At 53.7% G+C, this 27,616-nt stretch overlaps 11 protein-coding genes across 11 annotated transcripts; 7 read left to right on the forward strand and 4 right to left on the reverse strand.

The window, feature by feature from the left end:
* Positions 1-2,984: 2,984 nt before the first annotated feature.
* Positions 2,985-4,550, forward strand: A1O7_05418 (uncharacterized protein; the record flags this gene model as incomplete). The annotated part of the gene is made up of 1 exon (XM_007759428.1): positions 2,985-4,550. One exon carries the CDS (start codon positions 2,985-2,987, stop codon positions 4,548-4,550), a length of 1,566 nt encoding a protein of 521 aa, XP_007757618.1.
* Positions 4,551-7,708: 3,158 nt separating this feature from the next.
* A1O7_05419 (uncharacterized protein) lies at positions 7,709-9,052 on the reverse strand (the record flags this gene model as incomplete). The annotated part of the gene is made up of 1 exon (XM_007759429.1): positions 7,709-9,052. The coding sequence occupies one exon, from the start codon at positions 9,050-9,052 to the stop codon at positions 7,709-7,711; it is 1,344 nt and encodes a 447-aa protein (XP_007757619.1).
* A 2,437-nt stretch (positions 9,053-11,489) lies between these two features.
* On the forward strand, positions 11,490-12,259 carry A1O7_05420 (acylpyruvate hydrolase; the record flags this gene model as incomplete). The annotated part of the gene is made up of 2 exons (XM_007759430.1): positions 11,490-11,545; positions 11,608-12,259. 2 exons carry the CDS (start codon positions 11,490-11,492, stop codon positions 12,257-12,259), a joined length of 708 nt encoding a protein of 235 aa, XP_007757620.1.
* Positions 12,260-12,387: 128 nt separating this feature from the next.
* A1O7_05421 (uncharacterized protein) lies at positions 12,388-14,124 on the reverse strand (the record flags this gene model as incomplete). The annotated part of the gene is made up of 1 exon (XM_007759431.1): positions 12,388-14,124. One exon carries the CDS (start codon positions 14,122-14,124, stop codon positions 12,388-12,390), a length of 1,737 nt encoding a protein of 578 aa, XP_007757621.1.
* Positions 14,125-14,759: 635 nt separating this feature from the next.
* Positions 14,760-16,165, reverse strand: A1O7_05422 (ATP-dependent RNA helicase eIF4A; the record flags this gene model as incomplete). The annotated part of the gene is made up of 5 exons (XM_007759432.1): positions 14,760-14,770; positions 14,833-15,475; positions 15,527-15,909; positions 15,959-16,099; positions 16,153-16,165. The coding sequence occupies 5 exons, from the start codon at positions 16,163-16,165 to the stop codon at positions 14,760-14,762; spliced, it is 1,191 nt and encodes a 396-aa protein (XP_007757622.1).
* Positions 16,166-16,608: 443 nt separating this feature from the next.
* A1O7_05423 (uncharacterized protein) lies at positions 16,609-18,099 on the forward strand (the record flags this gene model as incomplete). Its single annotated transcript, XM_007759433.1, has 1 exon — positions 16,609-18,099. The coding sequence occupies one exon, from the start codon at positions 16,609-16,611 to the stop codon at positions 18,097-18,099; it is 1,491 nt and encodes a 496-aa protein (XP_007757623.1).
* A 30-nt stretch (positions 18,100-18,129) lies between these two features.
* A1O7_05424 (uncharacterized protein) lies at positions 18,130-18,678 on the reverse strand (the record flags this gene model as incomplete). Its single annotated transcript, XM_007759434.1, has 3 exons — positions 18,130-18,228; positions 18,285-18,439; positions 18,483-18,678. The coding sequence occupies 3 exons, from the start codon at positions 18,676-18,678 to the stop codon at positions 18,130-18,132; spliced, it is 450 nt and encodes a 149-aa protein (XP_007757624.1).
* Positions 18,679-19,120: 442 nt separating this feature from the next.
* Positions 19,121-19,816, forward strand: A1O7_05425 (uncharacterized protein; the record flags this gene model as incomplete). Its single annotated transcript, XM_007759435.1, has 3 exons — positions 19,121-19,190; positions 19,253-19,320; positions 19,370-19,816. The coding sequence occupies 3 exons, from the start codon at positions 19,121-19,123 to the stop codon at positions 19,814-19,816; spliced, it is 585 nt and encodes a 194-aa protein (XP_007757625.1).
* Positions 19,817-20,344: 528 nt separating this feature from the next.
* Positions 20,345-21,355, forward strand: A1O7_05426 (uncharacterized protein; the record flags this gene model as incomplete). The annotated part of the gene is made up of 3 exons (XM_007759436.1): positions 20,345-20,609; positions 20,747-20,894; positions 20,947-21,355. The coding sequence occupies 3 exons, from the start codon at positions 20,345-20,347 to the stop codon at positions 21,353-21,355; spliced, it is 822 nt and encodes a 273-aa protein (XP_007757626.1).
* Positions 21,356-21,781: 426 nt separating this feature from the next.
* On the forward strand, positions 21,782-23,320 carry A1O7_05427 (uncharacterized protein; the record flags this gene model as incomplete). Its single annotated transcript, XM_007759437.1, has 1 exon — positions 21,782-23,320. The coding sequence occupies one exon, from the start codon at positions 21,782-21,784 to the stop codon at positions 23,318-23,320; it is 1,539 nt and encodes a 512-aa protein (XP_007757627.1).
* A 220-nt stretch (positions 23,321-23,540) lies between these two features.
* Positions 23,541-26,902, forward strand: A1O7_05428 (alpha-mannosidase; the record flags this gene model as incomplete). The annotated part of the gene is made up of 3 exons (XM_007759438.1): positions 23,541-23,686; positions 23,741-26,236; positions 26,284-26,902. 3 exons carry the CDS (start codon positions 23,541-23,543, stop codon positions 26,900-26,902), a joined length of 3,261 nt encoding a protein of 1,086 aa, XP_007757628.1.
* Between the last annotated feature and the right edge of the window lie 714 nt (positions 26,903-27,616).

Below are 27,616 nucleotides of genomic sequence, written 5' to 3' on the forward strand. Positions count from 1 at the left end.
GATGTGAAAAGGTTACAGTTGTGGGTTTGACATTGGCCTCGACAAAGTGCTTTATTGAACTCTCCAGGCCAGCTTCCGTGTCAGGCTTGCACGTCAACGGGCATTGACGTGTTTGTGTCAAACAAGACTGTCGGATTCCACCGGATGCTGGGTGTAGATCGACACTGATTCTATTTCAGAGACGATGCGCTGGCTGAGAAACACCATGTTCTGGTCGAGAATGAAAAAGACACGTCCGAGATGCAAAGAGGACGAGAGGTCGTGGCTTAGAAGGAGCATCGGAGCCATGAAGAGCGCAGCAAATCTCGCACACGCGGGCCTGGGACGAGGATGATGCTAGAAGGTGAGGTAGACGAGGGCATTTTCCCAAGTCAAACATCGGACAGGGCAGGGGCTTGAAGCATGGAGGTGGCAGGGAACCGGGGTGTCCGTCATACGAGGCACAACAAGGCTGTTGAAAACCGGTGGTTGGTCGTCGCTAAGCTCCACGCGGGTCCTTGGAACTCGGCCGGAAGTTGTCATACCCAAAGGCCAAACTCACCATGACTGGGCCACAAGACGCCATGCTGAAGCCGCTAGACCACGAAACCACCACGCGCGGGAGCTTCAATGGTACCACCCCAGGCGTTGAAACACGAGGCCGAGTAAACAAAACTCTTCCACGCGTCTGACCATCATCGAGGGGAACTGGGCATTGCACCTCTTCCTCGTGAGTAAGCAGGACCGTGACGAGCTGTCATCTGCGACAGCTGGAACTGCGGGTGTCGTAGTACTCGGGCTCAGCGCACTCGTCGGGCAAATCTGAGGAAGCCGGGGTGCCCTTATGCGACAAAGGTGTCCGGGGCTGTGGCTCAGCAGGCCGAGACGAGCTTAAGCGAATAGAGGCGAGCCGGATGATGAGCCGTGGATGAACTGCTTCAATACTCTGTGATGAACCCTTGTCCATCGGCTTCGACCTCCAGCGACAGGGGAAGTGTGCGGGAGTACCTAGTAGACGCAGCATTGGCGTGCATCACTGACAGGTGGGATCCATCATGGTGCATTTCCGGATAATGATGGCTCGCAGGTCCAGTCCGTTCAGCCTGTTTGTTGTAGCAGACAATTTGCTGGCTACAGCACAAGAGAAACAGTCATTGAATGCGACTCTGGGCTGTAGTCAGCCATGGAATTGTAGCTGCTCACTAATTATGGAATTGTGATTGATGAACCACCATCAATAGCGGTCAGGACGAGGCCGCAATGGTTTGCAGCACCTTTCGGCTTCTTGCATACAACCAACGCCGAAGCTGGACTTTGCCCTTCCACAGCCTCAGTCAGATTGGGGATCAAATCAATCGAGAACAAGCCACCTTGTGTTCGAAGGACATCGATTTCGGTCACGCATTCATGACAAAACTGACAAACCCTGATCGATAGCCAAATGCGCCGGACAGCTGCGAGCAAAGGTATCGTAGTCGCGGCCCTCCACACATACGATATAGCAGTCTCGCCGGGTACTCGTACAGTACCTGCGTGTGCCATAGCACATTCGCGCCTTAGGACGTACATAGTTGGACATGTAGTCGGGGTCTATGCCACTGAAACGCCACCCTTTGCAACCCCTTTGCACCTAGACTTCTAGGTCAGATCGTCCTGTGTAACAACGGCGCGACCCTTGAGGTTGTACGATAATGACACCTACGTATAAGCATGCAGATGCGGCAGTGGGCTAACACCGCATAGTGCTGATCCCCTTCTCTTATCCAGACTGAGACAGATCCCCTTTTGTCCAGGTCACGTAGAGAAACGAGCATATTCCCAGGGAGGCTGAAAAGTCACAGAGGCTGATCTCAAACTGGCCGGGCAGTCTCAGTCGATGTCTAAGCGGCCTCAAGTCATATCTTTCGGCCGCTCCCATGTCTCAAACAGTAGCACACCACCTTCATGAATGAGAGGCTCGTTCAGGCACTTGTCAGAATGCCCAGCGCTGTTGAGAAGAGATACTGGAGAGGCAGACAAGGCTACGTCGGTCTCCATCAGCGAAACACGTGAGCTTTTGGGTCTAGCGGTCAAGCAGGGGCGGGTTGAGCTGGCAACCGGCAACAAGAGCAACGAAGACATCAAGTGCACAGACTGTGTCAGTGGTCGACCGAAAACCGAAAAGCACGTCAGGCACATCAGCGCTCTGACATAGTATTCCCAGATGAGCCCACCAGGAGCAGCACACTGCAGTGGTGACGGCTGAATCCTATCAGATGAGATAACCGCATGGAATGAGTTGCATTCTCCAAAGCGCCGGAAGCAGCCAGAAAGGAACGGCCGGAGCGCGTTGGCGTTGAAAAGAGCGTGCGTGACCTTGAAATGTAACGTGTACGGAGTACATGTAATTAGCTCGGCGCAACTCTAGGCCCTGTTGGCCCTGGTTGCCGCTGCCCTGCAACCGAGTGGCTTGGACAGTGAGTTGCGACTCTACCGTAGCACTCTGCGCGCTCTCTAGCAAGATTGTAACGCAACGCAACGCAAGGCAACGCAGTCAAGGCCCGTCGAAACCCGTCCTCACTGTCACCATGTGAGGTGAGGTTCCTCATCCTCCTCTGGCCCTTTACCATGAGGCCCGATTTGCCTCGACACGGTGATTTTATCGCAGGCCTATCATTGTTGTTGCACCCGTCTCCATTTAGCCGTTTCTTGCCCTCAAGGTTAACCTTTGTTTGACGACAATGCCCCATCTTGTGTTGTGATGAATGCTATGCTACCACTACCTACACAATTCAGCCTCTGCGTCCTCTCCCACGGTGTCTGTCACAGTCTCCTGGGGTCGACGTTTCACGGGTAGAATTTTCTGATTGTGACATCTCACTCTCACCTCACTTCCGCTTCACCGTGTGTCTCTTCTCCGACCGCGAACAAAAGTCGGCACCTCAAGCCCAATATGATTTACCTCTATCGCTAGGAAGGCAGCTGAACACCCTGGGGCGCCCCGACCGGCTTCGTCCTCTTCCACCATGACCCTCCTCGAATTCTTCCGCAGCATTCTGCGGCGCCTGCGAACGATCATCTTCCCCTCCGCTTTCAAGACCATGGCGGTTTCGGTCAAGTCCTCCAGCCCCGAGGTCACCGTCGTCGAAACCGTCGGCAGCCTGCATACCCTCGAGTCGCTGAAGGACGATGTCATGCGGCTGTTCAGATCGCCATGCACCCTGCGCCGTATGCTCTCCATGTCCTCGGCCCTCCGCATCCAGTACAAGGCAAAACTGCAGGAGAGCGAGGCTTGTATGCTACCTTCCTATTGTTATGCACTTCCGGATGGTAGAGAGACGGGCACTTATATCTCTCTGGATGTCGGCGGCTCTACTCTCCGGATCGCACTGGTCGAGCTGCACGGAAGGGATTCGCAGAACCCAATGGTGATCAAGCATATTGCGAGCTCGAAGATCGATGAACACATCCGCAGACTACCTGGCACAGAGTTTTTTGATTGGATGGCCGGCAGGATCGCAGATATGTTGGACAAGACAAAGGAGGCGTTGTCGTCTCAAAGGACACTACCAATGGGCCTAGCTTGGAGCTTTCCAATCGAGCAGACGAGTCACCGTAGCGGCAAAGTGCAAGGAATGGGCAAAGGGTTCGCATGTGCTGAGACGACACTTGGCATGGATCTGGGTGAACTGATCGAAGCCGCCTGCGCGAGGAGGAATGTGAATGTCCGCGTCGATGCCATCGTCAATGATTCTTCTGCCACTCTTCTATCTCAGGCATATCTCGATCCCGCAACATCGATGGCGTTGATTCTGGGTACGGGGACGAACGCTGCTGCGTATCTGCCGACTGGGTGCATGGGCAGGTCAAAATTTGGAGTGCGGGATCAGTCCTGGTTTGATCAGGCCCACCGAGTCATCACAAACACGGAAGTGTCGATGTTTGGCAGATCTATTCTCACAGAGACCCGGTGGGACGAATTGCTCAACAAACAGCACTCGAGACCCGACTTTCAGCCTCTCGAGTACATGACGACCGGTCGCTACCTGGGTGAATTGCTGAGACTAATCGTCATCGAAGCCGTCGGGACCGGCGAGCTGTTCAATGGCGTGATGCCGGAGGCATTGCGAGAGCCCTACTCGTTGGATACGGAGGTCATGGCGAGGCTTGAAATGGACACAACGAAGACCATGCAGCAGTCCATCGCAACGATCAAGAAAGCGTTCGCGCTGAAGAAGGCTCCTTCATTGGAAGAAGTGAAATTCCTCCGTGCTGCGGCCGAGTCAATTTCATACCGTGCATCTGCTTACATGGCGGTTGCAGTACATGGGCTCTGGGCTCTGCAGAAAGACACCGATGTCAACCCCACCACGCCGAACGGGACTCCGAAAACTTCAATCGCATGTAATGGGAGCGTCATCCTCAAATACCCAGGGTTTAAGGATCGGTGCGAAGGGTTTATTAGGCAAATGATCGAGGCAGCGTCATCGCCTGGGAGTACCTATGCTGCGGAGAAAATTGTGCTGGAGCCTACCAACGAGGCGGCAGTCTTCGGTGCTGCTGTCGCCGTGGCTCTGGCCGACGCTCCCTGAACTCCGGGAATGACGACAATAACTGAGCAAAGCCAAACACAACATCCAACTGGGAACCTCACATGGTGCTGGTCAAGCCGTGAGTCCACCAGCACTCTCGGCCAGCCGGGCTGCAGCAGATCTGAGCTGTTCCGAACATCTCAGAAGAGTTCGTACAAGCTCGGCGTGGACTGTACAGCATACAACAAGCTGTCCTGCCCCAGGCGAACGTGGCTCTCCAGATATGCCCCATCAAGGTGTCATCCTAACTCGGCCCCCTGCCACCACTTTCCCGCCAAGGCTCTCATAACCAAAGTGCTCGACGAACACCGCGTCGCGCTATGCGCCAGAAGCCCATGCCCATCGACATGATTGATGCAGTGTTCACATCTTGAGGTGATAGACGGCCACGGGCTTACATGTGCCGGAGGCTGGGATGGTGACAGACCGGGCCACGCGTGGTTGGCAGCCCTGAAGACAGCCCGTGGTGCGACAATAGACCGCAGATGTCTGGAAAACACCGCCGTCGCAGGCTGAGATACCCCTTTGTGGTTACTGCCTCTATTCGAGCTAGACACAACATGACGACCTGCTGACTACTGTCTACGAGCTCGATGAACTCAACAGCTACTTGCTTGGCTGAGGGATATATTACTCATAGAGCTTCATATATTGAGACAACATTTGTTGCAATATGGGCCGTCATCTCATAGTCATCTCTCCATATCTGTCGCCTTGTGCTCTTCCACAAGTATGCGCCTGGGCGGCCATGCATCTCGTTTGACTTCTCTCTCCTTCTGTCTCTTGCCATAGGTGCCGCTAATCGATTCACAATACCGTCCAAGCAAATGGCAAGAGAAGATTGAAAAGAGGCAGGAATACGATGGCACCACACGTGGGCGGCATATCTGGTGTAAGCCAGAGTTCATACGGGCTAGAAGTCACCACTCAGTGTCAATAGTGATGGAAGCAGCGTCGACAGCTCATCGAGCGCGCAACGGCCAGTTCGCCAACTAGCCCAGCACTCGCTGGTAACGGAGGAGATCTAATTACCTCAGCAGACAGCGTATTTCGTTAAATCTCCGTTCCGAGGCGGTATGCTTCTCAACGCCTCAATCCAGCCCTGGCTCTCCCAGAATAACGGTTTAAGAGTCCCCCTTCCATCTCTCCCATACCAAAATGGAGGAGTCCGGGCTGAGCTTGACTCCCTCACCGATTGCTGCCAGCTGCAATAGCTCCGCTCAGCTGAGTGGGTCTCGGAGTGTCAGAGGCACGTCCCTACTCCATGCGCAAGAGCTAGAAGAAACGGTCGCTCGCAGTACATGCTGCCTGAAAGTTGATCGAGGAAATTCCACCAAGAGGAGCGTTGGCCGTCCCCAAAGTTGTGCATACTTATGCCGGTACGCCTTCACATACTGCTCCAGCATCGTGTGGCAGCTTCCAGGCCAATGATCAAGAGCGGTTGAGGCATTTCTTCGCGTTTGGCGTGGAGCTGCTCATTCAGCGCCGACGGTCAATATCCGTCCGTAGCTGAATCTAGTTTTTCTCCCTCCACGAAAGGGAACAGCATACCCGACACAGGACATGGGGGTAGCAAAAATGCCCTATCCCAGTCTTGCCTGCGTCGGCATCCGGTGCGGACCAGGGTACAACACCCACGCGATGATCTGAAGCTGCCTGTCAAGAAGATACAGTCATTGGCCAAAGGGGTGATTTGGAGGCGATGGCTTGCGTGGTAGGAAGACCGGACGAGTATACCAAATCACGATACCATGCGTGCTGGCCTCACATGTGTGTCGGTTTTGGTGTAATTAGGGCTAATTAGGTGTAGGTAGAAGTACATAGCAGCAGGTCCGGAACAGCGTCACCACCCTTTCTACAGTCCTGGTACAGTACATATGCTATTAGGTAGCGTATTCGATCACGAATACAGATGTACAGACGTGGCGACCTTTCTCTCGATCCCACGGAGTATGGGAGTATTCCCTTTTCCTGTTCCTGTTCCTGTTCCCGTTCCGCTGTGCTCGCTGTACTCGTTGGAGGGGCTGTACTCACACGGCACACGATGGCACGCAGCGGTCCTGAACTGACGGGCCTGTCGAGGGGCTACTGTAGTCCGCCTCGAGGAACATCGATGCAAGTGGTTAATGCCTGTGTCTGATTATGCCTCAGCTTGCATACCTACATGGCACAGATCTAGTGGACCTGATGCTCGCAAGGCCGTAGCACCGAAATAATACATCGAGAGAGTCGTCGTTTGCGGTAAACTAGCCGTGAGTGATGTACAGGAGTACGGCGAATCGAGTACCTTATAAAGGTTGTGGGACGTGCTTGCAATAAACAGACAACAACCCGGTTTACAGTTTACAGCACTGTTTGTGAAGAAGAGGACGGATGAGAGGACACTCCCTCATTGACTCACACAAGTTAGGCGCGGTATGAACAGGGAGTACGGGGCAAGTTTATACAGTCGGTACCTAGGTATACATACATTATACTACAAGCACCTGAAGTTACAGTCTGTACTGGCTCTGTCGAGAAGACCGGTCTCTTGTGGAGAGGAGAGTATCAGTAATCATGAACAGAGCTCGTGTCTACCTCCCTAGGTAGTTAGCTATACATCCATATCCTAACTTACGTTATACATGCACGCTCGTCGTGAAGCCGCGTTCATCAACATCCTACGGTCTACCCCTGTAATCGTCTGTTGAAACATGCCATGTGGTCCCTCGACGCTTCACAACCCCCAATATAGCCATTCTGTTGCTCTCATGTGAAGCGCTCTGAACAGGTTAGGAGTCCACCGATGTGTACAGAAGGCAGTGCTGCCGCTTACGACTTGCATGCGATCCGGCGTGTGTCTCGAGAACGCAATTACAGGCGTAGACCGTAGTACCTAGATGTACCTTCTACATAATACCTGGTAACTCCACATTGGGTATCGCTCGCGTACTTCTCCAATCCACTTCGCACCTTGGGTCGGGGCGCGAATTTTGTCGTCTCCCCTACCCAGTGTATCGTGACATAACACAACATGAGACATTCAATCGCGTGGAGTTGCAGAATTGCCCGCAACAGAGAATATGGTTTTCCCGGAGGAAGGGCACGTTTACCCACAAAGTCAGTGCGGAGACCTAATTGGGATACTGTATGTAATGGGCTAGGAGGCTTCGATGTAATCATGCTTCAAACACCACTTCGAGCAAGTCGACACTCGGCCTCCCGGAAGGCTCACAGCGATGGATATACCGGTTCATGACCTGCACCAGCTCATCTGTACGAGCGTAATGGGCAGGTGGTCCCTCTCGACGCTGACTGTCAAGGATCTGCCTAGCTAACGCGACGAACCAGGCGTGAAGGTCATCTTCCTGTCCCCCCAACGGTAGCGACTGCGTCGATGGTATTCTCACTGCTGACACTGTCTGCTGAACTCCAAGACAGGCCATCCAGAGGACCAGTTCTCCGTGTTGGGTCTGCCAGTTCTCCCCGGACTGGACCAGCATCGAGAGAGAGTGGTAAAGCCGATTGACGTCTGACCATGAGGAAGTTGTGTAATCTCTGATGGAGCTTGTATCGGCTTGCGACCTTCGTGCAGCCTCAATTTGGGCTATCACGTTCAAAATACTCTGCTTGATGCATTCGGAAAGCACGCCTTGAAGTGGATCACCCGGCGAAGTTGGTGATACTGAAAGCAAGCGATGGACCAGGGCATGTGATTGTTTTGTGGCCCATCGTTCGACGGAGGATCTGAAAAAATTGTGGATGTAGTTGTACTGCTGGACCTGAAACCACTGAACGGTGTCGCCGATGATTGGGGTGAGTTCTCGATGTACAAGCGGCCCGTACTCAAGCAGCCCAGAGCCACTAGGCATGATTCCACTTTGCGCAAGGTCTGGAAGTATGTCGTTCTGCATGCGTTGTTGTGGAAGTGAACCAGGATCCCATGTAAGGGGCAGCAGCGGAGTCTCTCCAGCACAGCCGGCAACCAGCAGATCCCACAGCCAACATAGCAGCCGCATGGGCAGCTCCATCACCCCCAGCCCACCGAGTAATCGAACAAGGTGCTGAACCATCCGAAAATGCGTTCGGGCTCCTTCAAAGTTGTTGACGTACCGTTCAAAGGTTGACAGTGCCATTAGGTCAAATATGAGACTCTCGTTTGGCTGGGGATCACTTGCCGCCAGATGGTGCCGTAGATGTTGCAGAGCCTTGCCCATGCAGTATTCAGGCGTGTCGTGCCGGTCGAGTTGTAGTCTGAGAACGAACTTCATAAACCCACTGCTCGCGGCAAGGAGAGAGAACATGTGCATTCTGTTCTCAAGGCAGCCTCGCACGATGCGGTCGATCGTTGCAAGGCAGGAATCCGATCCAGCCGTTGCTTCCTCCAGCACATCCAAGTCGTGGAATACAGAAGGCAGCCAGCTCTCTATCGCGAATTGGAAGGCGTTGTGCGACCACCACGCATCGTCCGGCGCTTCAAGGTAGCTGAAGGGGTCTGTGCTGTTGCCGGTGACCTGTGTCATGGCCGCTGGTGATGGAGCGGCCGAGGTCTCCGCGGAACTCGTCTCGGACACGGTGCCTTGCCTGCCCCACCCAACAATGCTTTGTGCGTGCGTTGCTTGTGTTTGAGCACTGTAGAGTCGTTGCTGGCGTCGTAAGGCGGCGCGCCACTGTCGGGCGTGGCTAGTAATCGTTCGGACCTCATCACGTTCCTGTCGAGTTGCCGACAGTCTCTCCGAGTCTGGTGTCCGGTTGACCCAGAGGAAATCAGGGTTGGTACTGCTAGCTCGTCCTCGCCCTCGTCGTGACATTGTACGATATGCATGTCAGGTCGTCCATGGTGCATATCGGTGAGCCAGACACGGGCTCGACGTCCATATCTAGGTCGACCGTCTGGCGTGTCATGCCGAATGAATACCGGCTGGAGGAGCAGTAAGCCTGATCGATCGAACAGCAAGGATGGTTCCATCGTCGAAGGTGTGAGATCTAGCGTGAGTTCGTGAAAGCATGCACGACTAATGGGGTCCGTGTTGCCATTCGACATAATAGCGCAGCGGGAGAAGGACCATAGACACATGCGGCACCCCTTGACGTATGGCCTGGCATTGGATCTGAACGGCAGCCTCGGAGGGGACAATATGGACTTCGAGGACAGGGGGCGTCCCTTCATGCAGCCGTGCCTTGGCTCCAAACGCAGGCGAGCCAACCACGGTGACTGCCGCAGGTCATAATTCAGCCAATCCCCAATGTCGTTGTGCACGATGCCATCATTTTCCGTACAGCTCTTTTACATGGCCCATTCCAACTGCTCGCAACGCGGCTGGCAAAGGCTCACTCGTATTTCTCGGTCCTCAACGCGAGCGGCTTGCGCTACTGGAAGCGGTAATCAAGGATGGCATCTGGAGCTTTCGTAGCTGCGAAACCAGGAACCCGAAGGACAAGGAGTTTAGTCAGCTGCGCACACGCCTATGCAAGTGAATCCGAACGAGAGCCGCGGCGTCCAGCGATCTCCGTGGAAACGATCCGTCCGATATCAAGGCGACCATATTCCCAAAGCGGCGCTCACTCTTGCCAGAAATCAGATACAAAACGCCAAGCCTGGAGGATAGAGTTTCCTGCTCGTCGACAAGCAGGAGTGACCACCGGCTTGTCCTCAATGCATTGGGTAGCTGCTGATTGCCAAAGAGTCGTTAGCTGAGTACATAGACAGTGCATCTACTGCCCGAAGTCGCGTTCCTGCGTTCAGGTAGATGACGCCGCTGATAGGCACGACACCTCTGGAAGTGCCACCGTACGATATCTACTTCGCTCGCGTCAAATGGCAAGGAAAAAACCAGGGAGATCTCACCCTGTCGTAGAAATTTCATCACTCGATTCGCAGTGCATATGGACGCTTCCCAAAGTAATGGTTCACCAACGCGTACTAACCGCCCCTTGTCGAGAAATACTTCAAGAGACGGTCGCAGGTGTACCAAGAATCGTACAGGCTACGGCCTTGCCCGATTCGCCATCTTCGAGTGGCACACGATATGCAGTCAACAGGACGACTACTTTTGAGGCTAGCCGTTGTTACGACCATGGGCATAGCTGCAAGATCGTGCGCTTGGTGAAAAGAGCTGCTAGTCAAGATGATCGCTTCAGTTAATGCCGCAATACCAGACTGAGCTGGCGGTTTCGGTTCTGATCATGGACCTTGAGCTCAAGGTGTGTCTCTTTCTCACAATACGAAGACGAAAGCAGGAGTAGCGAGCTAGGTTGCGCTTCAAGGATCGATCTCCTGCGGACATGTATGAGCCACTCAAACGGTGTTGAGGACATACAGCAGGTCAACTCAACAGCCAAGGCACTGGAACACTGGGACCGAACGTCAGAGACGTCAGTCAAAGAAGAGCGATGAGCATGGTGAGATCTTGAAGCGGCGGCAGCATCGGCGCGAAATTGCCGCTTTTGGTGCCCCTGAGGCCTCCGACCTTGTAGCAGCGGAAGGCCAAGCAGCGAGGTTTCAGGTGTCGAGGCTTGCGCCTCGTGCGGCTCCCGGTCGTAGGAAGTCGGCGAAATCGACAGGTAGACGAGAGAGGTAACAGAGGACGAAAGGAAAGCTGGATGATGTTAGTGACTGCCTAACCGGGCGATGGTTCATGCCGCCTTCTCCTCGTCCGAAGAAGGGAGCGATGAGCGAGGGCCAGAGACCGCATTGACGCCCTCGACACCCGGACTGCACTCTTTAACTAAGTCCGAGACGTCCCCGAGAATTCGTCATATGCAAGGCACCGTATCGCCCCCGCGCGGCGAGTCCCATGCCCCAGAGGTGGGCTGGTACCAGCGAGCATTGGTGAGGGGCACCTCGCAGCCTATCGTGCATCTGCGGTTTTTCTCTCGAGCACTGACGGCACTGCAGAGCCTGCCAACGCCGACTCTTGAAACCTTTCCCACCAGCGACCGCGGTGGTAATTGTGAGCCATGGCCAGCATCAAAGCAAATTGCCGCAAGGTCATCTGTATTGGACGCAACTATGCGTATGCCACATCCTCCGTGCTCATTCTGGCCGCCCGTCGGACTAACACCTTCATCTTGACAGGGACCACATTACTGAGTTGAACTCAGCACGACCAGCCCAACCGTTCTTCTTCCTTAAGCCACCCTCCTCGATCCTTTTACCGGACAAAGGCCCCATTATTCGCCCACGTGGAGTTACTCTACACCATGAAGTTGAGCTGGGTCTTGTGATTGGGAAAACCCCAAAGCCTTTGAAGAACCTGCGGGCAGATGACACAAAATTCCTCGACCACATCCAGAGCTACTTCTTGAGCATTGACGTGACAGCTCGAAATGTGCAAGATGAGGCAAAGAAGAAGGGCCTGCCATGGAGCATCTCCAAGGGCTTTGATACCTTTTTGCCTATAAGCCATGAGATCCCTTTCGATCGCATTCCAGATCCGCATAATGTCCTTTTGTGGTTGAGTGTGAACGAAGAAATCAGACAAAAGGACAACTCCAATCTGATGCTTTTCAATATTCCCCGAATGCTTTCCGATATCAGCAAAGTTATGGCTCTCGAGGAAGGCGACATCATCTTGACAGGTACACCTAAAGGTGTCGGTCCCATGAAGGGCGGAGACATAGTAAAGTGCGGCTTGGAGGTGGACAATCAAGAAGTCGTCGAGGCAAGAATCGAAGTTGAGGTTGTCGATGATGAGAGCGTGGACGGATACGTCTTCAAAGAGACGTGATATGTCTCTTGATTCTTGCACTGAGGGCCTCACCGCTCGACTCGAATGAACATCTTGATTCTCTATCAGCAACAATCAGTCATCGCATCTCCGCAGGGGTCGATATGGTCTGCAATAACCTCCTGCTGCTACTCTTCATCCGTGGTAGGTAGAATCGGAATCTCCGGAGGTGGCGGCAGAGGCAACCGTCTCTGCGTTCTGTCTGTTTTATATTGACGTTGTACACCATGACCTGTACGTTCGGCATGAGTTCGGTCCCTCAGAACGTCCCCTCCTTCGTGGCGGTCGGCGGTCTCGGAGGGATTTGCTTCATATAAAAAGCCCTCGTCATCGCTGCTTTCGGCTGCCACTTTTGCCACATCTGACTTTGCTGAAAGCACCCGAAACTTAGCATCTTTACGTTTGCTAGACTTTCCCCTCTTTGATTTCAGTCGCTTTCTTGGATGTACGGCCTGGATGGACTCGGCTGCTCTCTTTCTGCTGCTGTGGCTCTTTGACTGCCATGTGTACTCCGTCGGTGGATTGACGTTGGCAGGTTTGGGAAACTCAGCAGAATTGTTCCCAGGTCGCTGTTGCTGGCCCTTTTGTACTTGTGTGCTGGCGGGCCCCTCGGGTTGTGGCTTCTTCTTGAGCTTGGCTCGAGCTTCAGGCTTCATCCCGGGTTTCGTGGCGGCACCAACGCTGGAATTGAGGGGAATGGCTTTCGTTGGGTGTAAAGTCATCGACGGCAAAACAGGGGTTTCGTGGGAGGATGTGTTCAACCGATGCTGGAGAAGACGTTGGCTCCGACGCAAAGGTTCAACCCCTGTTGCCCCCCGAGTCTTTGGTTTCTGGGCCTTCTTGCTATCCGTACGGGATCCGACCTTGTTATTTGCGCCGGCCGTGTCATGTATGTCGTCGATTTGGCTTGGTGGCCAGGATAGTGCATGCGTGTTACCTGCCGAATGTATTGCATTGTTCGCCAGAACCTGTGAGCACAAGGTTCCAAATGTGGTAACGTTGGCCCACGTCCACCCATTCGCATCAAGCCATTGCTGACATTGTCTCTTATGAGAGTCTTTGAAGATTCCGCCCACGAAGTTGCGTACGACTGTCTCCTCGAAACTGTCGGGCAAGTTCTCCAATAGTCTCTGGCCTTGATCATAGTAGGTAGTCCATTCATCAAATCTCCTCTGGCGGAGAGACTTGATTCTGGCGAGCTGTGTGGCTTCGACGGTCGGGGCTGGCAACATGTTCAGCGAGTCGTTCTTGTCATGGAGACATTGGTGGTGACCGCCATAGCTAATCGTCTCAGCGTTCGCGTCCAAATCGAGGTCATCAGGTACAGTCTCGTGTGGCCCTTGATGGACTCTGAGACGATCGGAGGGCCAAGCAGCAATGCTTGGTTCTTCATGATGGTAATACTTCTGAGAGTCCAATACCTGGACTGATTCGGACACACGGCTGGCTGGCGGCAATGTGGAATTTACTGTTACTGAACTGACGTGAAGCTGATCAACCCGATTCTGGAGCGATTCGACCACCGATGCGTCAGCTTTCTCGTTGATAGCGATCTGAAGCCTCTCGAAGGTGACTTGAATGTGTTGTTCTTGTTGCTGCTGCGCGGCAACAACTTTCTGACCGTCATTTAGTAATGTTTGCACCTGTGCTTCCAGATGGGTTCTCGCTGCACGCTCATCTTCGACGTCGGTGGTATATTTGGCCTCCAGACCTCTCACTTCCTCGCACAAAGCAACGACTTGTTCGATGCAAGCCTTGAGCTGCTTTTGCAAGATGCCGTTCTCACGACAAATTTTGTGGGCTCTGAGCAAGTCACTGCCATAAGCGACAGTGAATTGCCGATCTGAAAGCGGATTGAGAGGCATCGATATGATCATACGCCACCTCGGGAAGGAGCATGAACAAGTCTGAAGTTGCGAGTGCGCAGAAGAGTACTCGCGTCAGGTCGAGCAGGTTGACGTATAGGATGAGAGCAAAGTAAGAGGGAGAATCAGAGGAATCAGGCTCTGCGATTGCTCTCGCTGGCTCTGCACAAATGGAAGGAGCGAGGAGTGCAAAGAGTTAACCACAGGGGCTGGTGAAGGGATTTCAATGTTTTCTTCTCTAGCTGTCTATCATGAAGCGCAATAGTCCATCGTCCCATTTCGTGTCACATCAGAATGCTGTGCAGATCCGTGTTGTGCAGTCTGAGAACCCTAGCCAACAGCCATTGCCAGCTAAGAAATTAAGGAAGCAGAAACGCCCGCGATGTCTGCCACACACATAGGACACTTCGGCCGTCGTTACCGCGCTCGTATGCCCGCAGCAAGCGTCCTGGTGACCCTAAAATGAAAGAGAAAATACATGACTTTTCAATGAAGCGACATATCTTGAGCCAAGTAGTCAGAGACAAGCTTCATCCCACTTTTCTCAGTCAGTCGCGAACAGGTGCAGCAACAAACGCCATCCACATGCTAGGCTCGGAGATGATCGATTTTGTTGCGAGCAGGAGGGTGCCACCTTAAATGAGGTCTGAGGAAGAATGTCAGCAAGTGGTCGGAATAGACAGCACAAGTGGGGAGGAGATAGCTTACCAGCAACGTTCATGGGCATCTCCTCGATTTGAGTGCTGTAGAATTGTTCGATTTCGCGCATCATGCGGACATCATCAGCGGTGACGAAGTTGATGGCAACACCCTTTCGCCCAAAGCGACCGCCACGACCAATGCGATGGATGTAGTTCTCGCGGTTAGCGGGAAGATCGTAGTTGATGACCAAGGAGACCTGCTGGACGTCGATACCACGGGCTAGGAGATCAGTGGCAATGAGGACACGAGAAGAACCCGATCGGAATTCTTTCATGATCACATCACGTTGAGCCTGCTCCATATCACCGTGCATGGCAGAGACCGTGAAGTCACGTGCCTGCAGCTTGTCGGTGAGCCAGTCCACCTTCCTACGAGTGTTGCAGAAGATAACTGCTTGAGTGATGGTGACTGTCTCGTAGAGGTCGGAGAGCGTATCCAACTTCCATTCCTCCTTCTCAACGGCAATATAGAATTGCTTGATACCTTCGAGGGTCAACTCAGCCTTCTTGACGAGAATTCGGACAGGATCGCGCATGAACTTGGTGGTGACCTCAAGAACGTCTTGAGGCATGGTGGCAGACAAGAGGACGACCTGGGTGGATTGCGGGAGGAGCTGGAAGATGTCGTAAATTTGCTCGGTGAAACCGCGCTGCGATCAAATGTTAGGCTTTGGACTCAAATAAAGCTGAACAGGACTTACAGAAAGCATCTCATCCGCCTCGTCCAAGATGAACATCTTCATGTTGTCGGTCTTCAAGACACGTCGCTGGATCATGTCCTGGACACGGCCGGGAGTACCAACCACGACTTGAGGACCATCCTGGAGTGCCTTCATGTCGTCCCGGACGTTTGTGCCGCCGATGCAAGCATGGCATTCGACGTTCATGAAATCGCCGATCGCGACCACAACTTTCTGGATCTGTTGAGCGAGTTCACGGGTAGGGGCAAGGATCAAAGCCTGGCACGCTTTGAGGTTGGGATCAATCTTCTGGAGTGCTGAGATGGAGAAGGTAGCAGTTTTTCCTGTGCCGGATTGTGCCTGCGCAATCACGTCGCTTCCCTTGATGACGGGCATGATGGCTCCTGGTGTTTGTTAGCATTGATTCAAACTGTTTTTTTTGTTGGTACCCACTCTGCTGGATGGCGGATGGGCGTTCGAAGCCGTAGGCGTAGACACCGCGCAGGAGTTCGGGCTTGAGGTTCATGTTGTCGAAGCTGTCAACGACTTCATCGTAGTTTGACTCGATCTGGTTTTCATTGATTTCTTCGAGACCTACTCTGGTTAGGCGACTGGGTTGGAAAACGGTCAAGTGAGGCAAAACTCACCTTTGTCGGCCATGATTGCGGTTACAATGGGAGATTTCGACGCCGGAAGCCTCGAAATCTGTTGAGAGTTGTTGAAGTGTGGTGCTTTGTTATGTCAGAGGATTCTCTGTAGTGAGAATCCGGGTTGATGTGGTGGTAGTTTCTGAAGTCGCGGAAGATGCTGTGATGGCAGCGGGTTGAAGAAAAAAATGAGACTTGTATCATTTGCGGCGACTGAAATCTTGGCAGGTAAACCGAGTGCCAGTGGGAGGCGCCACAGAAGGCTTTTCCCCACCAAGGGTGGCGCTTTTCCTGATTCAGACTATTCAAATTCTGCACTCACGTCTACCGCCTTCCAGACATCAAGAGGCATTGATGGAAACAGTCATCTTTCAGCTTACAGCCACTAGAACACGGTCTGGGGTTCTGACATAACGTGCTGTCGCTGTCCAGAAACACCGGAAGCACTCCAAACAGATGAGCGAAATTACCCTTTTGCAGACACAGGCCGAACTCCCAGAGATACCCTGTTCTTCCGGCATAGAGAATGAAGCAACTGGTTTGGAACCAGCCGCTCGCGCGTCCCAGCGACATCCGCTAGGTGTGAAGCCGTCTGGGAATGAGTTGACACTAGATGCTTCCCAGCCTAATGCCCAAGCTTTCATGGGTTTCTTCGGACGTCTGCCTGGCGCCTTACTGCTGGAAGTCTTGGAGTATCTGGATTCTCAAGATCTAGTCGCATTGGGGTCTACGTGTCGGGGACTGTATGCCTACTCTGCGCAAGATAGGCTGTGGAGGGACATTGGTGTGAACAACACGACACGGGACTTTGAGTGGCGTGGCAGTTTTCGAGCGTCTCTAAGGGGTCTTCCATCAGCCAAACTGGCTAATATCGACTGCTCATCCTTATTCTCTGATGCACTCTATCAGCCCTTCCTGTGCTCTCAGATCTCCCTGTCCCCTTATGTCTCGAACATACCCCGGCAGAATGAGATTGCGCGCCTTACAGACCTGTCGCTTGCCCAGTTCACTGACTCATGGGTCGATAAACCGTTCATCTTGACACATCCTGTCAAGAGGTGGAAGGTCTTCGAGGAATGGAACGAAGCCCACTTGCTGTCTAAATACGGGCACATCTCTTTTGTCTGTGAGTCTGTCACATGGCCCTTTGAGAAGTACGTGAAATACATGAACACTACTCAAGATGAGTCGCCCCTCTATCTCTTTGACCGAGGCTTTGTCGAGAAAATGGGATTGCAAGTTGGAAGCAAAGACCCAATGGTGCATAACGCTTATGAGCCTCCACTTGCTTTCCAGGAGGACCTCTTTACGCTCCTGCAGGAACAACGCCCAGATCATCGATGGCTAATAATCGGGCCAAAATACAGCGGCTCGACGTTTCACAAAGACCCGAACGCAACGTCAGCCTGGAACGCGGTCATTCGAGGCTCGAAGTATTGGATCATGTTTCCCAATTCCGTTTTACCACCTGGTGTCTACATGTCCGAAGATCAAAGTGAAGTAACCTCTCCGCTGAGTATAGCCGAATGGTTACTCGGATTCCACGCCGAAGCTCGACAAACCATTGGTTGTGTTGAAGGAATCTGCCGGGAAGGCGAAGTGCTCCACGTGCCGAGTGGCTGGTGGCATCTGGTCGTCAACCTCGAACCGGCAATTGCAATCACACAGAACTTCGTACCCCGGGCTCATGTCAGATCAGCAATTCGATTCCTCAAGGAGAAACCAGACCAAGTTTCCGGCTTCAAGGACGACGTCAAGGACCCATATGGGCTCTTCATGGAGCGTTTGAGGCAATCTTATCCTGATCTTGCAGCGTCACTCGACGAGCGCGACAACAAGAAGCGCAAATGGGAAGAGGTAGTGGCGGATCCCGGCAATGCTGACGGAGAGCGCCAAGGGTTCAGCTTCGCATTCGGGGAGGACATCGATGAAGAGGACATAGAATAATATACGCCCCCGCTTCTATTCCTGATGAGTTCAGTGGCACGCGACTGTCTTAGTGGATGGCATCTTGTTCGAGAAGGCAATGTAACCGACGAAAGCGCCGACCGCAACTGCAAGCATCACCCAACCATTCTGCTCCATTATTAGCATTCACCGCCGTTTCGCTGTCCGAAGGCAGCTGAACTCACATAGGTCATGAACAGCAGCATAATGAAAAAGGAATAGAAGACCTGAACAGCGTATAGTGTTGCTCGGATGATGGTTCCCTGTCGTTCCGCCGCCCCCTTGGTGTCCCTTCCTACTCGGAGCAGTGAGCTTGACTCGTGTTCACCTTTTTCCGTAGCTCAGTGGCTGCCAATGGCAATAGCTAGCAAGGGGAGACATACTTGATGCGCTGATGCTGTGTGTGCTCAGCTGTGCGGCTTGCCGCGCCTCGACCCTTCTGCTGACCTCTCGTACTCCTTCATACCCAGCGCACAGAAGGATAATTGCAAGCAGAGACAGAGCCAGCGACATAGGACCCGCAACTCGCCACCAGCGGAACACAATGCAGAGGTTTCGGGTGTCCCAGGTAAATAGCATCTTGGTGCTGTCAGTATCGACCTGGAAGTAGATTAAAGGGAGGAGGATTCACGTTCATGCTGCACTGGTCGCCCATGTCCATGTCGCCGTGGTCCATCCCTCCATGTCCCATATGTCCGTGATCCATGTCCATCGTGCAGATACACCCTACGTCTCACGTTCGCTGGCGGGGTCGAAATGCCGTGCTGGGGAGAGTGGCAGAGGGTGAGGTGGGTTTGGAGGATAGAAGGAGAAGAGGATATGGAGTATGAAGTACACAGTCCTTCGAGGTGCGGAGGGTTGTGAGGGCGCAGTCACCACCCGACGCGGGCACGCATCCATCTTCCCACTACAATTTGCTCGTTTCTTCATCAGCTTGACTTCTTCGACTTCTCAACTTCCATAAAATTGTTCCCGGGCGTTGCATCGGAGTGATCTGGTTCGGCCCAATCCGCTACATACTATGGCAGAAAACATACCGCCAAACACGGCTTCCAAACCTGTAACGAACTCCGATCGGCCTGGGTTACCGTGTGAGTCTTCGAGTTTAAGTCTCTGCATTTTCCGCGACTATGGTCTGACTATGGCTCTGCAGACTATGAGAAACTGCGACGAGACCTGCGGGATACGCTACAGAAAAAGAGACTTCTAGATCGCAACCTGGTGAGTCGTCTATTGTACGCTGTCAAAGCTGTAGGCTCATCAAGCCAAGGCATCTATCGAGGACCAGATCCACCGTCAAGAAAGCGCCTACCTGGAAGAAACGAGCGTTGCAGGAAATATTGTGAAGGGCTTCGACAATTACATCAAGGCGTCCAGTTCGACAACCGCTTCAGCAGGGACGATTTCAGGCAGCGCACTGGGCGGAGGAGTGGGCGCACGTCGAAGAGCCGCCATCAACGATGCTGACCGCGTCTTCTCGAGATCCTCCGTCTCCTATATGCGAGATTCCGACTCTCCCAGCAGCGCGACAAGCACCCCAAACCATGCAGCAACACCTACAGGTAGTTTCACAGCGGAGAAAACGGGTGACAAGAAAAAGAAAAAGAGCACGGCTGGTACAGGCGAAGACGATACAGACACCAAGACGGATGCGAGGTCGACCAAGCGCCAGAAGATTACTTTTGGCGGCGGCCGGAAAAGTATCCAGGATGACTGAATGCGACGAGTTGTATCGCGTCGTCCCGAGGCCAAACAACACACGCACAAGGGACACTGATGTCCTTTAGGGCATTGCCATTCCCGAAGACATCTACCAAATCCATCGCGACTGCAATAATGGCGGTTTATGGGCACGAGGGAGCGAAGACACGAGGTGTGGATGGGGAGTTTGATTCGGGGTTGAGCGTCGCAGGCCCAAATGCAAGAGAGGCTTGAGCCCCTCGATGCCTCGGCTATGTGCTACCTTCGGTCTTCCTTGGAACCACCATTTTCAACTCTCATCACATCGATATAACCGTCCAATGCTTTCCGGGCGTCTTCGAGCCGCTGTCCGAAAGCCTCGACACATCTTGCTGTCGGTGCGCAGAAGCAGCACCACGTCTAGTGACAGCATGCCGCGCCTCTCCCCAGTATCAGCGGTATGTACCCGTTACATCATAGATCTGGCCGGTCAACTCTGACAGACTCGTAGAGAGCGATTGACCGCCTCAGGTCGTATAAGTCTCCCGACACAGTATGGCCAACCATGCCGTTATCGCGCAAAGCAGCTGTACTGATCCTGCTGTTTGCGGATCCTGCCGGCGAGCTGAGGGTGGTCATCACCATGCGCGCCAGTACCTTGAGCTCATATTCCGGCCACGCAGCTTTGCCGGGTGGGAAGGCGGAAGAAGGTGAAACTGCTTTTGAGTGTGCAAGGCGCGAGGCTTCGGAAGAGATAGGTCTTCCTAGGAAAGCATCAGCTTTGCCTTCGCCGTTTAGAGTCGAGCACTTGTGCGAGATGCCGACGAATCGTACGTTACTTTTACCTGTGATATCGTGCCCGTTACCCTGTCAATCCGCATCAATGTGACAGTGTTTCAGCTCTGCGGCCTCTTTCATTCATTCTTAGATTCACAATATCGCATCACAGGTTCTAACAGGTACATAGTTGCGAAAACGGAGCTTGTCGTGCGCCCTTGCGTTGCTTTTCTGCATTCATACGATCCCGAGACGGGAGAGGACGCCAATGTCGCAGAAAGATTGCTTCCCAGGTTGGATGCAAGGGAGGTTGCCGCTGTATTTTCGGCTCCCTTCAGGTATGTATCCACATGGCACATGGGATAGAAAGGTTGCATTGACAATCATTAGGAACTTTCTGTACATGGAAGACTTGCCGGGCGAGAATCTTCCTGGCAAGCCCAGCGATTGGTACAAGGGATCGTGGACGGATTGGCACCAAAGTCAATGGCGAATGCACAACTTCTTTGTGCCTGTCACAAACCAGCTCGTTTCAAAGCCGAAGAAGAGTGAAGGGCAAAAGGCCGCTGCTGACCGCCTGGACAAGTATTCGCGGTATCGCGTCTTCGGTATGACGGCCCGGATCCTGGTAGACGCCGCACGCTACGCCTATGACCAAGAACCCGAATTCGAACATAACTCTCATTTTGGCGATGAAGATATGATCTGTCGGCTGCGAAGAGTCGGGCGTCTGGGTGAAGTGAGGAAGCCGACGGACGAGTTGACAAAGGAAGATTTGCGCAAAGCCGCCAATCTGTAAGGTAACATACCTTACGCTGCAGATTGCCATGCCCTTCATCATCCCTCGTAGTGGCACGCGGTGGAATGTGGAACAACCTTGCCCTCCTCTCGCGCTAAAAATACCTTCCATCAATCAACCCGTTTTCATTCATGGCGTCGAACCCGTTGCCAGGCTTCGGTGGCCTTTCAGTATCGCCGCCGCAGCTTTGGGAACAATGGAAGACATACCGAGCACGGGACTAAGTCTCCTGTACTCCTGAAAACGGTCTCTTTGTCTCGTGCCGCACAGCACCGTCTGCAGCAGGCAAACCGAGTCGTCGTGGGCGGGTGAGAGATTGTCCCTGCCTCGATCAAGATGCCTACGATGTCTGGAACATCGCGACGAGGCCACATCTGAATCGTACTGGAAGAATGTCATGCCGACTCGCGCTGATCCTTGGTTACGATGAGCTCCCATCCAAGTTCTACCCTGCGGATGCATCTGACCTCTCCACCTCCATCTCAAGCACTCCTCGAACTGCAAAAGCAAGGTCTCGAACTCGCAATCTCTCCTCCGCCGCATTCTCTCCAGGTCGCACCGCATCATGCCTCTGGCCGATCGACACCGTCGGACTTGGACAAACCACTGCCACTCGAACCCTTCGAGGAGAAGAAGCGGAGGTCGTCAAGCGTCTACAGCGTTGATCGGGGTAGCGTTTACAGTACTGACACTACGATCACCAATATACTCCGCCTTTATGGCGAGTACCGTGAGCTTGACGACATTCCGCCGATGCCGCTATTGCACCAACCACAAGCCTACCGAGACACCGTTGCGCCACTCCTCATCAGGCGACTGAGTCTGACCCAGAGTCCTCCTCCCCGACCGATAGTGGAAGATGCTCCACGCGAGGCTCCATCGGCCGCATCCCTTCGCTCTGCGGCTGCGCAGTCGGATGCAATACCAAGGAACAAGGACGCTCCGACATTTACTGAGTTCTCCCGTCAGCTTCTGGAGCGCAGGGATCAACTGGTATTGCCGCAATCAGTGTCTTCGGCGGACATGCATCGACAAGCAGCCTATGACCAGTTGGCTCCACCTTCGCCGCAAGTCTCATCCATTGAGATGTCCATCTCGATGTCACACACCCCGCCTTTGCCAGATGCGGTCTCAGTATCGATATCCGATGCGAGTAACTCTGACCTCCTCCCGCCACCACTAGCGATGAGCAGCTCCAGCCTTCCAAGCCCTCCCTTTGATGATTGGGAGAAGCCTGCTGAGTTCAACCCTGCCCGCCACCAAGATCACGAGCAGAGCCCGTTGCACAATCATGGGCATAATAGGAGCTGGTCACAGAACTGGTTGGAGGATGGCTTTGTCACCCAGAGTCCGCGTAGCTCCCCAGTGGAGTCGTGGCCGAGGCAGAGTTTCCGGCCCAGCAGCCCGTTACCGCGGCGAGACCTGGAGCCTGGCACGACGGGCGCCGAAGCACCTTCGCCGAGCTCAAAGAGGGAGAGCCGGGATCAAAATAGCGTACCTAAAGATCTTGCCAGGTCGAGTATTCAACAGGGTGTCGGCGTTCTTCTCCGCTCACTCTCTCACAAGAGTGCGGCAGAAAGCCAAGAATGGCCAGAAGACACTAGCAATCCGCCACGCGAAAGGCAGCTGGCTATTCCTGCCACGCCTTATCAAGTGTATGGTGCCGAGATCTTTTCGGGCAAGCTGCAGAAGAAACAGCAGAGAGAGGCGGAATACCAGGCTCGGCAAGCTCAAGAAGCACAGCGTGCACGTCGGCAGAGGGGGAAATCGATGAGTCTAGCTTCTGCGTACCACAAAGGACAGAACGGCCTGGTCGCAAGCTTACGGAAGTTGACGACGAAGTCATCGCAGAAGAGACAACGGAAGCTGAAGGACAGCATCATTTTGCTGGGCACGGCCGAGACACGTAGCTCAATAAACGCCCTGCAGCACGCGACAACTGAGAGGGAGGACTCGTGGATCTAGACCGGGAGTTCATATAGACAATCCCTGTAGACAATAATTACTGGTCATCAAATAGAAGACCGACCCAAACTGGCAGGGGTCAATGTCACACCGCAGTTTATGTACCCCGCATTCTTCAATTCATCCCCAATGCTCAAGACGGTGGAATGTAGCTTGTTCCGTTCCCAAAGGCCGTCACGCTCACTTCGTCGTTCACTGTTACTGAGCCTGGATTTACATTATGGGAGGCGAGACTTCTTCCCGGGCCACGAGCTCTTACCCGAAGCTCGTCCAACGACCAGTCGGGAAGCAGATCGAGTCAATATACACGGACCGTCTCCGACAGTTCACCTCTGGTGGACAATATGAACACCAGAACCTCATAGGGTGAGCCTGCTTCGACCGGTGCAATATGGAGGAACGCTGACGAGCCGGTGCCAGAAAACTGTATCACAACCGCTGTGACGACGACGAGCATGTCAAGTTGTCGGTTTACTCGCCGCCAAATCTCACAAGACCGACTTTCGAAGATGCTACTTCCCATACCTTCCGACCTACGCGGCGAGGCGAATCGTTTGGGCCGGCCTGGTCAACTCATTGGTTTCGGGTGCAATTGACGGTGCCCAAGCATATGTGTGATGGCGAACACCTCGAGTTCCACTGGGACGCAGGCAATGAAGGGATGGTGTGGACGCATGACGGCAAGCCTCTGCAAGGTCTGACAGGAGGTGACCGGACAGAATGGATACTACCGAACAGCTGGCGAGATGCCAAAGAACATACATTGTACATCGAGATGGCCTGCAACGGCATGTTTGGCAATGCGCCGGGCGGAGACAGCATTCAGCCGCCCGATCCCAACAAGCATTACACTCTGTGGAAGGCGCAGATCGTGGATGTCAACCTTGCAGCCCGCCAGCTGTACATTGATTTCTGGATCATCGGTGATGCTGCGAGGGAGTTCCCTGGGGACAGCTGGGAGAAGCACGAAGCCCTCCAGGTGTGCAACCAGATCATGGATGCATTTATTGCTGCCAACGGATCGCAAGCCTCAATCGAACAAGGCCGCAAGATCGCACAGAAGTATATTGGCAAGGGTGTTGATTCAGCCAAGATCTACGAGTCGGGCGAAAAGCCGCTGGTGTTTGGCATTGGGCACTGCCATATCGATACATGCTGGCTGTGGCCGTGGGCCGAGACCAAGCGCAAAGTCGCGCGAAGCTGGTCAAACCAATGTGACCTGATGGATCGGTACCCCGAGCACCGCTTCGCCGTCAGCCAGGCACAACAGTACAAGTGGCTCAAAGCTTACTATCCATATGTCTTCGATCGCGTCAAGTCAAAGGTCAAGGAAGGCAGATTCCATCCCATCGGTGGCAGCTGGGTTGAGCACGACACCAACATGCCCAGCGGCGAGTCCCTGGTCCGACAGTTCCTGTATGGCCAACGGTTCTTTGAGAGCAATTTTGGCGAACGATGTCAGACCTTCTGGCTCCCGGACACCTTTGGCTACTCTGGTCAATTGCCTCAGATATGCCGGCTGGCTGGCATGACGCGGTTCTTCACCCAAAAGCTCAGCTGGAACAACATCAACAACTTCCCCCACACGACTTTCAACTGGGTGAGCTTGGACGGAAGCCAGGTCATTTGCCATATGGCCCCTAGCGAGACGTACACCGCAGATGCCCATTTCGGAGACGTCAGACGGAGTGTCACTCAACATAAGAGTCTGGACCAGGACAATACGTCGCTTCTGGTTTTCGGCAAAGGCGATGGTGGAGGCGGTCCAACGTGGGAAATGCTGGAGAAGTTACGCCGATGTCGTGGTATCAGTGATACGGTTGGACTTCTTCCCCGGGTGCACATGGGCAATTCCGTCGATGACTTTTATGCGAACCTGGAAAAGAAACTGGCCGAGGGCACCGAACTTGTTACGTGGTATGGCGAGCTCTACTTTGAGCTCCACAGAGGCACGTACACCACACAGGCCAACAACAAGCTCAACAACCGAAAGCAAGAGGTCATGCTCCATGACGTCGAGTACTTGGCAACCCTAGCCAGTTTGAAGAGCAAGAGCTACAAGTATCCCAAGAAGGAAATCGATGAGATGTGGGAAAACGTCCTTCTCTGCCAGTTCCACGACTGCCTGCCGGGCAGCTCGATCGAGATGTGCTACGACGACTCTGACGAACTATACGCCCACAACGCGAAACTGGGAGAGAAAGTGAAGGAGGAAGCCCTCACCGTTCTTGGACTATCACGACATCTCAAGGCCAATGCCGAGTTGGCGGCAGTGAACACCGCACCTTGGCAGCGCTCTGAATTGGTCAAGATTCCACACGCTAATGCCAAGTCTCAACAGCAGCAATACACATACGTGTCCGGCGGACCCGGCGTATGCAAGACGCATGTAGCTTCAGCTATTCGGTCGACCGCCTCGGTCGAAGAAATCAAGAAGGGCGTGTTTGTTATGAAGAACAGCATTTTCAAAGTCGAGATCGAGGCCGGCGTCATCACATCATTGATTGATCTAAGGGCAAATCGGGAGGTTCTCGCGAAGGGCGGCAAGGCCAACCAGCTCGTGATCTTTGACGACAAGCCACTGTACTGGCAAGCGTGGGACGTGGAGGTGTTCCACCTGGATTCGAGGAAGGAGTTGAAGTCAGAAGCGTCCGAGATTGTGGAGGATGGACCATACAGGGTCAGCGTGGCGACCAAGACGCAAGTCAGCAAGGACAGCTGGGTCAACACCACCATCAGCTTGGACGCCACCGACAGCGAAGGCCAAGCGGGCTACCTCCTCGTAGAAGCCGAGGTTGAGTGGCGCGAGACCATGAAGTTTTTGAAGGTCGAGTTCCCTGTAGACGTGACCAATACCGAGGCCAGCTATGAGACGCAATACGGCATCATTCGCCGTCCCACGCATTACAACACAAGGTAGGTTTTGTGTTCCTGCCCTGCAGCGCAGATGCTGACAGTCCTAGTTGGGATATGGCCAAGTTCGAGGTGTGCTGCCACAAGTTCGCAGACCTGTCGGAAGCCGACTACGGAGTTTCGATCCTGAACGACTCGAAATATGGCTTTGCAACATGTGGCAATCTCATGCGATTGTCACTTTTGCGAGCGCCCAAGGCTCCCGATGCACACGCTGATATGGGCCGTCACCACATCAAATGGGCAATCATGCCCCACCAAGGAGCACTGAGCAGCGACACGGTCCGTGCGGCCTACAACTTCAACCACCCACTGACATTGGTATCTCTGGTTGATGACAAGCCGGCCAGAGAGCTGTTCAACGCCGTGTCGGTCACGGGGGCCAAATCCCTGGTGCTCGACTGCATCAAGCGCGGTGAAGACGACGAGGACGTCTCCCGCGGCGAACTCACCCGGCGCAAGGGACAAAGCGTCATCGTGAGGATCTACGAGAGTCTAGGTGGGAAGAGTCGCGGAGTGATTGAGACGACATTGCCCGTGAAGAACGTATATGAGACGAATGTGTTGGAAGATGATAGCAAAGAGTTAGAAATTTCGGGCAAGCACAAGACCAGCATTGCGATTGAGCTGAGGGCGTTTGAGGTCAAGACGTTCCGGCTGCAGTTGTAATTTACAGCACCAGGGAGTTTGAGGTGTCCAGAGGCTGAGTCTGAGGTTTCCAAAACTTGAAAGTGAGGTGCCCCCAATGTCCATCTGTGGTGCCAAAGCACGCGCAGCCACTGTCCAACGGACATACCGTAAAACGATCTGATCCTTTCCGGACTACTCAATGTTCCACTGGCATGGCAAATGATATGTAGAAGTCGGGGGGTGGAAACTGTGTCTGGTGGCGCATCAGCAAGCGAGTCTCTCGCCTGGTGGGCGGGCAAGATGAAGCGAGTCTGTCGCCCGGTGGGTTGCCTGGTGGGCTTCCTGGCAGCTTCCGAGTCGCTGCTCCTTTTGAAAGCCGAATTTAGCTCGCAGTCGCTAAGCAAATCAGACAATTTCTCAACGGACCCCTTCGCGTTGCGCATGCAGGGTCGCTGGTCAAGCACGAAACCGCGACGACCAGTTACCGGTCACTGTCCACTGACTGGCCTTGGTCCTGCGTGTCCTTTCACTTTTTGAAGCGGCACGACCCTTTGCTGTGTTGCTCGGTCTTTTGTTTACGAGTACACAGGACCTGGTGCACCAGGCGACAACCGCCGGGATATCAACACCCGGGACAACGCTTCTTGTACGTGTTCATGTCAGCGACGTGGCATCAACGACTTCCCACCATCCACAATCATCTACCACCGTCCGCGCCTGCATTGGAACCGGTGCACACCACGTTCCCTCTAG

This window comes from Cladophialophora yegresii (assembly GCF_000585515.1).
Source record: "Cladophialophora yegresii CBS 114405 chromosome Unknown aczIN-supercont1.4, whole genome shotgun sequence".
Lineage (NCBI taxonomy): Eukaryota > Fungi > Ascomycota > Eurotiomycetes > Chaetothyriales > Herpotrichiellaceae > Cladophialophora > Cladophialophora yegresii.